Consider the following 12,418-nt stretch of genomic DNA (forward strand, 5'->3'; position numbering starts at 1 on the left):
TAATCAAAAAATATTTTAATTTTTTTTGGTAATGAGAAAATACCTAAGTGGTTGAATCCGATCAATTGATATTTAAGAATAAATACAATTTTAAAAAATTAAATCTCTTAAAAGTATTTTACATTATTTTTTTTAGTAATCCATACACAAATATATTTATGTTCATGCATAATTCACGTTGGTGATATATTTTAATTTCGTGTATGTATAAATATAATAATTTTCAAGAAAAAGGAAACAAATATAAAATCCCACTTTCAGTCAGATTCAAGCGTTGTCCGGTTGCAGATTAACACAGTATCCTCAGTCCTCAACCAAACCCCACAGTTGTATTGACACCTGACAGGGAGGACCACTTGGCACTTGCTATTCCTATTTTTAATTAAATTATTTTTTCCCCTTAAAATTTATTTGATTTCTCACTGTGATTGCTATAAGTTTCCTTCAGTCAAGTGTGCCCTAGACGGGATTAGGGCAGATTATGGGGAAGCCATAAACAGTGTGTGAACATGCTGCATATATGTAAAGGCAGTAATATGAAAATTGTTTTAAGCAAAAAGCTTAAAATTAAAAAAATCAAATAATCAAATAAAAGGGAATCTATTGCTTAAAAGGGTGGAATCTTGAAATTTATAGAGACTGAATTACACTCTTGTCGATGACTGTTAGTACGGGAAACTGCGTATTGAGGCTGACCTGGATAAGGTGAAAAAGTAGTTTAACACAATGTTCTTCAATTAGTCCAGTTAAATTTATGAGTGTGAAGAGGTGTATTATGACCTAAAGTGATTAACTCTTTAATCTAACAACTATATTTATTAATTACTTCTTAATTTCTTAAATTTAATCTAATAATTAACCCTTTAATCTAATAACTATATTTATTATCCTTCTAACCTAAAACTCAATGGTCAATAGTTACATTTATTATTTTTTTTATATTTGCTAGTAAAAGGTGGACCATTTTCACCATATGGCATTATTGCAGAAGAAATGTACCATTACTTGTAAATTATCACTTCATTGATGTATAGTTTCTTTCATCATTAATTTATTTACTTTTTGTGTAATTGACTATGACTGTTTTTCAAACTTCAAACCAACATTAATATATTAGTATGAAAAGCATAAGAGGATGATGATAAATCAATATCAATGTCGACATCACTAGCTACATGTTCAGATGTGACCATGAATTTGATTCGCATACCTAACATTGCAGTCGAACAACTGTGGATGTTTTAATGCATTTTCATTCTGCTCTCTTCCTTCCAAGAACTCCTTTAAACAATAAACATATTTGCTTATATTAGCATTTACCAAATATGCAAGTCCCAAAATCCCAAACTATTAGTATTCTAATTAATTAACAATTGTTGTAACGATTGCCACATTGGTGGGGTACCAATGCTAGCTGAAACTGAACTTTTTTAACTAAATGAGCATCATATCTGTGTGATAGATTGTCAACTTCCTTTGTGACAACAAGCGATTAATAAGTAGGCAGCTTGTTGGCTGTGATGATTAATTTCCTTCTTAATTGCTGACATATGTTTAACTGGAGTTAGCTGCCAACAGGTTTTAATAGAAAACAGATGAAAACTATATGATGACTCTGAGTTCTTAATGACCCACCACTTGTCTGCATAGTCCCAATACAATACTGAGTGCATTGTTGTCCTTCTATAGCTTCCAAGTCCAAAAACGTAGAATGGCAAGTTGTTGCCTCCATAGATGATGATAGACCCTAGTTATGAAGGTACGATGGCAAGTACCCGGCGGCGACCCAATACTTGTATTATTCTGTATATGTAAATGGTCCAGCCTCTAAATGGGAAAAATCAGAAAAGGAGCTGCAGGCTAAAACCAAGGAGTCAGGAAAAGGGTCCTACTCTTTTGGACTAGTACAAGCGTAGCTTTGAAACATAAAGAATAGGTCTGGGATTTGGATAAATGGCTGAAGAAATTTGAAAACTCCATCACTACTGCTCAGACGCCAAGCCAGAACTTATTTGGTGCAATTATAGGTGGAAGGTGTGAGTTTAATTGCAAAAATGAAATCATATGCAGGAGATAGGTGACTGGCTAATCAGTGTTATCAATACACACAAATTCTCAATTTGTCTGGTTAGTCGGGCTGATTAAGAAGATAGGAATGCAACCTTCAGAACGCTCAGTTACCCGGCGGAGCACAATGAAAATAATTGTTAAACATGAATGCAGGGGAAAAAAGGATTTATTAAATTAATAAAAATATCATTTCATACCCCATCTTAATTTAACTAGTAAGACCAGCAAAATACTTTAATGGGAATACTGAGGCCCGAGAAATCCGTAGATGAAAACACTTCGAGCATGTTGTTTTTTTTTCAAAAAAAAAAAATAGTAACACTTCAAAATTTAAAGATATATAATTATGCATTTTTATAAATAGTAGAGTAAAATATTTTTTAATTAATAATAATGTTATTAATTATTATTATTATCATATTTTTTTTTAAGAAAAAGGATTGTATTTGCTTTTTTATTAATTTAACATATTTTCTATGAAATAATTAATTTATAAAAATAAATACCACTTTAACTAAATATGTATAATTTTCTTAAACTTTAATATGATTTTGTAAACAAAGCAATTTTCCCTTCCTCAGTAATAAGAGACCCATCAATAAACAACAATTAATAAATAATATTCTCTTTTTTTTTTTCAAACACAGCTAAGTTTTGAAAAAAGGAGTAACATTCAAAATTTTGAATTTGAAACAGATAAAAAGTTTCTCCAATCTTTCTATCTCGTCGGTACAAAGATGCTAAATTAGGGAATAAGGAGGGCATAACACAAGGTCACAGATTGTGCCAACAGATGGGCATGAATGCAAGGTACCATCAAACTGAAGCGAACAAAGACACGGCACTACGGTGTAGCGGTGGAACATTTGCTAGGACGGTTGGGTCACCCAAGTCTCCTGAAAATTCCTCAATTTTCAATTTGCAACTGCCAGTGGATGGCTTATGAAAGTAAAAAAATACAATGATATTTTATAAGACTCGAACTGTTTAAGCATGCGAAGTATCAATAATGCATTATATGGACACATGATTACAAACGGATATGCAAAGAGATAGCTAGAAATTATGAAACCTTGAAAAGGGCATTCAAACCTGGATAGCGGTAAACCAAGTGAACAAGGTAAAGGAAGCATTTGGAAACTGTATATTCAGTGTCAAACAACTACATGATTACACAAGTACATTCAAAAGAAACTAAGTTTCAGAACCTGGAAATCATTACTCCATGCCTAGACGGTCATAAAATGCCAATTCTCAAATTCAACCCATAACTTTCTGTCTTTTATTCTTTCTGCAGACTCTCCATCAGAAAAGTTTGCTACTGAGAAGAAATAAGAAAATGTTTGTAACAGATTAGTTTACCTTCACGAGAAGCATCCCATGGAAAAACACCACCCTTATCCTGCTTCCTGCTTTTAACACCACACATATAGACAGTTGATAGATTCATTTTAAGAGAGATGACTACTGGTCAATCTTCAATTACATTCGTAAGGCCAAAAAGAAAGCAAGGAAAAGGGGTGAGGAGGGGGGTGCCCACAGATTTCAACTTACAGCTCCGACGCAATGATGGGTAATATTGAAAAGAAAGAAGGGTAATTATAACATCCTAGAAAAAAATTTAAGGTAATCATAAGGTTCTTGAAACATTGCTTGATTGATGGAGGATATTGGTGACATGAGTCGATTAGCAATGTGAACTTCGAAAAAGTGCAACGACACTTTCTATATCAATAACCTATCAACAACTCAATAAATGAAGGGACAAATGGAAAAATATTGCCAACGAAGACTGCAAATAATATACCAACTAGAACAAAAGTAAAACTACTAGTCTTATTGATTAGGAAAAGGAACATAATTTTTTGATATGGTGGTTCTAACTTCTACCATCTACATCAAACCCAGCCCCAGTCCAGCCCGGTGTTGCAGATCCTCTACCCTTGGGCACTGCCCCAACTCCTCTTCCTCTCCCTTGGAAGTGAATTTTCTTTTTCCCTCTTCCTTCTCCTTCAAGAGTAGGCTGTTGATTTTGCCCGTTCACAACTTGCACATTTCCACTATTTGCTTGATTAGGTATTTGATCAGAGGCTCTATCACCTGGTGCTGTTGAAAGAGGAACTGAAGCAGCAGCCAGAGCCGTGCTGTTTGATTTTCCATCCTAATAATAATGGCAAAGTACAAATTTCAACAATCTTTACAGCATCTGATCTCTATGTGTATAGTTAGTATGTATATCGAAGGAAAAGCTTGATAAATATACAAAAAATCTTCCCCAATTATGATAGTTAAATATATGGAGACATGCAGTTCTATTAGCCTTCTTAATTACGGAATACAGTTCTGTTATACAGTTCTTAATTACAGAATACAGTTCTGTGTCAATAATAGTTCTCCATTGCGCGACTACTTAACATTTTCAAGCTAAATCTTAATTCTTAATTGAGCTTCTGTGTACCCATGTGTGTGCAAATGCTTCTGCAGTTAACCATGCTACCAGTTTGGCACATCATATCTCAGCCAATCTATCATTATCTTTTGCCCTCTGAAAAGCATAGAAGCCTTTCAAAGACAAATAGCCATTATCAAAGAAATTGCGTGTCAGTTGCACCCCCATTTGGCATTTAAAAGAAATTCTTACACTCCTTTACTTAAGCCATAATTAGCCTGTTATACCAACGTCCGTTTAACAAAATCTTCCTCCGCTCTAGAAAATTAATGCACTGATCTGGTTCACACTATGAGTTTCATACTCTTAGACTTGACCAAGAGGCAAGAACTGAGATCTGTATGCTACAATGATAACTTCAATAACCATTTGAGTGGTTTATCATTTTTCCTTCCACTGACTCCCAGGAGGGTTGGGTTAAGGTGGAGGAATATACTTGCAATGTGTGAGAAGTGTATAATTAGATACTTAGTTATAACATATTATTTAAAACTCGTCTTTGTCATTTATCTTCTCTTGTTTCGTGTTACAGTTTATTTTCTCACCTGACCTTCCTCAAACTTACTAAAAACTCAAACATACACAAAGGAGAAGTTCAAATGAATGTTAGCTTACCACACTTTTTTCTTTCTTCCTTTCTTTTTTCCTTTTTTTTTTCTAATTTGCCCAGAGGGAAAGACATGCACCAAGTGTGATTGTGTGCATGTGTGTCTCAATTAGTTTATGAACCTTCCAAGTCCATCATGTGGGTAAGTTCATTAGTGAAAAACAACCAAGAATACTCCAGTCCCAAAGATACAAGAGAACAGATCTCTTATTCCATATGTTGAATTTGCTACATCCCATAAAAGTTGAAGAGGTCAATGATTACATTGCATTTGCAGAAGAAATTAAGATTCAGTGTGTAAGAACAAAACTAATAGTTGATTCCCAATCCATACATATCATTCTAATGGTAAACTTCAATTTCAGTATCATATGCATTCCTTTACCAAGGAAATAAAATATTAATGAAATAAATATAAATTGGATCCACTTCTAATAGGAAGGGAATGGAAGGGAAGCGAAGACATTTTTATTTTTCTTTTCTATAAGGATTTTTGCTGAAGATAAAAAGAAACTAAAACACTCTGGCAGATTATCTGATCTTTTATAATGCATAGGCTTGCTTCTGGCAATATATTTGATTTCTTCCATTCTAGGGCTTTTTGTTAGCATGCATTTTTTTTTATTTCAAATAGGATGGGAGTGCTGCCAAGAAAGTAAGTGCACAAACATAAAGGTGTGATAAATAGATTAGCAAAGAAGCTTACATGAGGAGAAGAGGTGGATGCTCTGCTAGGGTTTAATGCCTCTAGTCTTCTTTTTAATTCCTCAAGTCTTGAAAACTGAATGTTACTGCTTTCTTGGACCTATTAAGGTTAACATATCAAACAATATTTGCAAAAAATGGCAAACTTTCTGCAATTTTATCCAGTGAATAAATGTACCAGTTGATTTAAGTCTTGACATAACTTGTGCTTAATTTCTTCCTCATCCTTTACCGCTTTTGCTGCTGCTTCCCACACCTATAAAGAGACATTAAAACAAGAAATACACCATATTAAGGAGGAGATATAAATGATCCATCACTTAAATGCATAAAGAAAAACCACACATATCTCAAAGTTCCCACATGTATGCTATGTTAGTGTTCCTTGTAACTCGCGATGATGCTCAGATTTATTCAATAGTTATGAAGTAAATAGAAAATATTGCTTATTAAGAAACTCCAACATTCTAGACTAAGAAAAATAGAACTCAGACACAAGAAGGAGCAGCCACATAGTTACATATATTGGGTATCTCCCTCTATGCTATAGCTTATCAATTCTTACATGCAATACTGCAAGATCTTCACCAGATAAATGATACATAAAAGGCCTATGGTTGTTAAGGATTTGCCTTCTTAAATTTAAGAAAAAGGCTCCACTTTTTATCAGTCACTAAAAGACTATTCATAATTTGGAAAAATAGACTATTGTTGTTGTTGTTGCTATTATTATTATTATTATTATTGAGAGTTTCTCTTTTCTTTCAGCTAGGTTGACTAGCCTCTTTATTTATCAATTTTTTTGGGTCCTTGACAGGATGAATTTCTGCACTAAATAATTTCAAGTTGTGCTTATATTATTCAGGGTTAAAACCACATATGTCACAAGGAAATAAGCTGTGTTTCCAATTAAGAGGACAAACCTTTCGTGCTTGTTCTTCCTTCAGCTTGGCAGCATGAATTCTTTCAGTTGACATTTCTATTTTCTTTCGCATGTGTTCAAGTGCTTAAGACATGCATCATACATGAGAATAATCACAAAGCTGACCACAAACAATTAAATAAAGGAAGTTAAGAAAAAAATGCAGCATGGAAATATCATTCTAACCTGCTTTTTTAGGTCCAGCTGTAAGTTTCATCTCCATTGTAAGATTTGCGAGCTCTCTCTCAACATCACGTATTTTTGAGTAATTTTCCTCAATATACCTACAATAAAATATCAGTATCAAAGGAAGCTCACACATATCCACACACTAAAATTATAGTACAGCCGGCAAGAACAATAAAAAAAATATAATGGACATTACTAATATGGTGTCAACCCAGCTCCAACTAACTCAGATAACTTTTAGACCTTTTAAAACTTCATCCAAAATAGTTGATCGAAGTTATTTTAGTAATTGTAGCTAGGATTATATAAATCTCTTTCATAATTCTTTTCACAGTGATGTGGGATTTTGTTCCACCCCTTGGAAAGCGGAGGGACATTACAGCATGCTCCCTCACTTAAATAGATAATCTGGCAGGATTGAGATAAGGAAATTTGAAGACACTTAAAGTAGACCCCAGGGTTCAGCCAACTTGAGACACCTAAACATCATTGCCTAGTGCACAGAATTTCAACATCTCTAGATGATTATATTTCAGCTCCTCTTAGCATATTGTACTTAACAAACGGAAGCCTTGCCTTCAATTTGGCAATCTAACATGATGCCAATACTTTTACATTTTCGCTAGATCTAAACTACAACCAGTCACAAGCATTCATTTATGCTCTGTTTTGATGCTTAGAATATAGGGAAATTGAAAGAGACGGAGATTTAGTCTCTTTGAGCAGCCAACTATTGAATAAGACAAGAGGTGCACTAAATTCAGTAAGCTAAGTATAAAATATGATAAACTGTTAACACAATTCAAACTCAATGAAGCTCTAATCTCCATAATTTATTGTTCTCAACAGCTAAAAAGGGCATCAAAGAAATGCCAAATCAGTACTGAACAGCGATTCTACATTATTTGAATATGTTAAGAGTATTGACATGGAAGTTTATAGGAGGCGACTCATATGGACCACATACAGCACTTGACAATACTATAACAGATTATTTAACACCAGAAGTAACAGATCTAAATTAGAATAGAGAGGGAAAACGCTGAGAACATACCTTTTCAATTGAAGCTGCTCTTCCTCGATTATCTGCCATAACCGACACAAAATCACAATCAGATTCAGCAAAAACAGCAACCATAATGAACAGTTACGCGAATGTATATGATAGAGAGACCTTCTCGGTGTAGGCAATGACAGGTGCTTCTCTGGCAAGGCCATCGGGTCCGATCTCAGGAAGAAGCAAAGGATTTGAAGCCATTTCTGTTTCGAAATGTGAAAATTGAACCAGAACAGAAAGGAAATATTAAATGCCTTATGATCTCTCCCTCTCTAATTGACTCGACCAGGATCCACCGATTTCACTTCAATCAGATCACTTGCGCTTTACCGGCTTCTTGCCTTTGTTTCGTTCTATTTTATTTCGATTTAACTTGACGTGGATTTCATACTTAAAATTCGGTTCAGAGATATGCACGCGTATCTCGTTTGGGCAACCGATATTCCGGGTGACGGCCGGCTTAACGCCAGTTTTCTTCTTACCTGAGACCCGAGTTCATATATTTGTTTATATATTTCGTCAATAGGTAATATGTTTTTATTTATCCATATGATTTTAATATATATTATTTTTTAATTAATTTTAATAATTCATTCATTTCATAATTTTTATTTATATTATTATTTTTAATTTTTTTTAAAAAAATTATTTTTAATTTTTAAAATATAATATAATTAATGAATTTATTTTTTTATTTTTAAAATTCAACAATTTCATATATTTAATTTCTTTAAGATCTAAGATTTTTTTAAAAAAATTTCTGTTAAATAATAATTTTCTTTTTGTCAAAGAAAGAAATAAATATAATTTTAAAAATAATTTTATTAATAATAAAATAAAAAATTACTATTTAATCTCTATAATATAAAAAATAATTTTTTAATTTTTTAATTTTAAAAAATATATTAAAATATTTTTAATATTTTAAAAAATCTATTAATTAATTTTTTAAATAATTTTATTATTAAATATTTTATTATTTAATCGCTATAATTTAAAAAAAATTATTAGTTGATATTTCAAATTATTAATTGGTTCTTTAAATTATTAAAAAATTTATTAATTAATTCTTCCATTATTTTAAATTTTTTTTATAATATTTAACTACTAGAATTAATAGAAAGATTAACTAATAGACTTTTTTAAATATTAGAAACGTTTTAATAAATTTTTTAAATGGCGAGTAGCAATCGACATTCCGCAGAAAAATAATTTCTATTAAGTTTTAATTTTTAATTTTTAATAATTTAAATTTTATATATTTTAATTTTTATTATTTTTTATGAATTTAAATATTAAATTTATTAAAATTTTTATTTATTTATGGAGATTAAATTTGATATTTTTTTTCTTAAATTTTAATAAAATTAAATTTTAGGAACTAAATTATTAAATTTAAAAAATAAAAAAATAAATTTATTAATTATATAATATTTTATGGATAAAAATATTTTTTTTCCTTTAATTTTGAAGGAAGACCTATAAATTTATAAAAATTAAATTTTAATGATTAAAGTTTTGAATTTTAAAAAGAGTAATAGGACAAAAGTATTGAATTTAAAAAATAAAGCGATAAATTCATTAATTATATTATATTTTAAAAATTCAAAAATAATTTTTTTGTTTTTTAATTATATCTCTTTTAAATATATTAAATTTTATTAATATTAAAAAATATTTTAACAAAATTTTTAAAAATAATATAAAGTTAAATAAAATTATAACTATTAAATTATTATAATTTTAAAAAAATAAATAATAATTTTAAAATAATTTTAAAAAAAATAAAAAAGTATAAAATGAATAGAGTATAATTTCTTTGTTCAACGATAATTCATTACATTAGAAGAATGGATTACTGGGTATAAAAAAGACCCACAAAGCCTATAATCAAAATATAAACAAGGCTGAACAGTCCAATAGAAAAAAAAAAATCCTAGCTATTAGCTTTAGCTGGTCATCCGACCCGTCTCTTCTAAAATCCGGTAGAACCAACGCTCGTTGGAGACGACGAAGCACAAGGACAAAGGAACAGAAGATTGACTTTGCCATCTCAACAAAAACAACTCTAGAAAGAAGAACCACATCCAAGACATAAACTTGGAAGAAGAAGCCATGAAAAATACAGGCCGAAAAGCTCTGCTCAAACACATGTAACACCGGATAGAGACAGGGAGAGGAGGTGGAGCTCCATGCTTCTCATTCTCTGGAGATAGCCTTCTTTAATAAGGACGCGATTTCTCTCTTCAAATTATTGAAACTTTTTAACAAGGCTTCGTTTATTTTATAAAATATATTTTTTAATATTTAAAACACTCAAAAAATTTTATATATAAATTTATTATTTTATTTTATTTTAAAAATTAAAATTAAATAATAAAAAATAAATTATGTTATTAAAAAATATTTTTTAAATAATCTTACTTACAAACTTATTATATCTTATAAAAATGATAATTCTCATCGAGTAACTTTGCCATCTTATAAGAAATTGAAATATAATAAGAAAATTTATAATGAAAGTCCCCGGATAACTAAATTACATTATAGCATATCTTCTCCGATCATTATCTACAATATATATATAAAATGGAAGAGGAGGAACATTAGTAAAATATCCTTTATAACTTTAATAATTACAAATATTTTATTTTATTTTATTTATAAATATTTAATTTGATTGATTAATTTATATTTTTATATTTAAATTAAATTTTATAAATAATTATTTTAGCATTTAAATTCAAATTTTATTATAATTTATAATAACATTTTATAAAAAATAATTAACTAAAATTAAAAAAATTCATATTCAATAATAAAAAATAGTAGTATTTTTAGCTATGAATATTTGAAGTTGTCACTAATAATAAGGTCCAATGACAATAAGATTGTTGGTAAAATATATTAGTTCATCGCTAAAACGTTAGCAATAAATAATCTATTAATAATTTTAACAACGAAAATTTACTTGACAAAATAAATCAATGTAAATTTTATTATTAATATTATAATAAATAAATATAAAAATAAAAGATTCTATTAGACTATAATAATTTTACTTTTAATGATATAAAAATAACATAATCAATGAATTTATAGGGATTCAAATTTTTAATAATTTTACATTTTATAACTAGATTAATACTTAATTTAACTTTTTATCAAAAAAATACTTAATTTAAACTTTTAATTCATAATTCACTATATGATCATATAAATAATTTTTTAAAACCATAACTTAATTTAATGTTTTATTTAATTTAATTTTTATGAATTATATATATATACACTCATATTTTAAAAAAATCACCTTATAAGTTATAATATAAACTATTTCAAAAAAAAAGTTATAATATAATATACAATATAATAGCGGAATATATATATATATATATTTCCGTTAATACTAATTATAATAAAATAAAATAACAATTAAAATTGAAAGTAATAAAATATATTTAGTTAATTTAAGCCTTTCAAATTTTATTATTTTCAAATAATTTTAATGTATTACTTTTTTATTTAAAGTAATTAAAATTTTAATACTATTAGAATAAAATATCAAAATAAAGAAATGTTAAAATTTATAATAAGTGTAAAGTTTTGTAAATAACATTTTTTATTATTATCTTAAAATTATAAAATAATATAATTAACGATAAAAATTTAATAAAGCATGATTTTAGTACACATTCCACCCTATCCTTAACACTAATATAAATATTTTTATATTTTTATGATTAATTTTATGTTATTTTTTCATATTTTCCAAAAAAATATAAAAACTACTAATTGAATGAACATTCTAATAAAATTGATGAATAAGTCCTGTCTAGCTATTTGGATAAATATGCTAGCTGATTCTATTCGCTCATAATCAAAGTTTGCCCAAAAGCTCCAGACGGAAATTGTTGAATGATCCGGTTAATATTAGATATAAGTTTTGTCCAAACTTTTGAGCAAATTTTTAGTCTGCGATAAAAAGTGCAACTGATTTATAAAAGAAAGAAAATCAGATCTTCTCCTTTAAAGATATACAACTTCACACGATTTTATCACAAAATGTGTAGCATGATATCTCCTAAAGATTAAGGAATCACCACCTGTAATACCCGGCTCGAGTCCGGCATCGGAATTCCTGTAGTCCGGTGGAATCTCGGGTGTCGGAACCCTCGAGAAGGATAATACATATGTTTTCCAAGGTATTTTCACTTGTTTTCATGTTTTGAAGTGTTAAAAGACTTGAGTTTTGAAAGAAAAGTAACAAGGGAGAACTGCAAAGGTTCGGCCGCCGAAGGTCACTTTCGGCCGCCGAACATTACATGGTTGCGGCTTCACGTTCAGCTGCCGAAGGTGGTCTGGCCAGCCACCTATAAAAGGGCCAAGGGTCGGTGGAAGGAGGTTATTTCTCCTCCA

The 12,418-nt window shown here is 29.5% G+C and overlaps 1 protein-coding gene across 1 annotated transcript; it reads right to left on the reverse strand.

Moving 5' to 3' along the window:
• Positions 1-3,881: 3,881 nt before the first annotated feature.
• LOC110630702 lies at positions 3,882-8,511 on the reverse strand. The gene is made up of 7 exons (XM_021778249.2): positions 8,117-8,511; positions 7,997-8,028; positions 6,940-7,037; positions 6,755-6,837; positions 6,010-6,087; positions 5,833-5,931; positions 3,882-4,231 (listed from the first exon to the last, which is right to left on the reverse strand). Exons 1-7 carry the CDS (start codon positions 8,198-8,200, stop codon positions 3,950-3,952), a joined length of 756 nt encoding a protein of 251 aa, XP_021633941.1. The 5' UTR covers positions 8,201-8,511; the 3' UTR covers positions 3,882-3,949.
• Positions 8,512-12,418: the final 3,907 nt, after the last annotated feature.

This window comes from Manihot esculenta, chromosome 14, assembly GCF_001659605.2.
Source record: "Manihot esculenta cultivar AM560-2 chromosome 14, M.esculenta_v8, whole genome shotgun sequence".
NCBI lineage: Eukaryota > Viridiplantae > Streptophyta > Magnoliopsida > Malpighiales > Euphorbiaceae > Manihot > Manihot esculenta.

Bases quoted from the DNA above. Each gene is read 5' to 3' on its own strand.
- LOC110630702 (XM_021778249.2), bottom strand. From the start codon at position 8,200: ATGGCTTCAAATCCTTTGCTTCTTCCTGAGATCGGACCCGATGGCCTT. The intron at 6,838-6,939 runs GTTAGAATGATA...GCATGTCTTAAG, and splicing joins AGCTGGACCTAAAAAAGCAG to CACTTGAACACATGCGAAAG. The intron at 6,088-6,754 runs GTTTGTCCTCTT...GTCTCTTTATAG, and splicing joins AGGAAGAACAAGCACGAAAG to GTGTGGGAAGCAGCAGCAAA.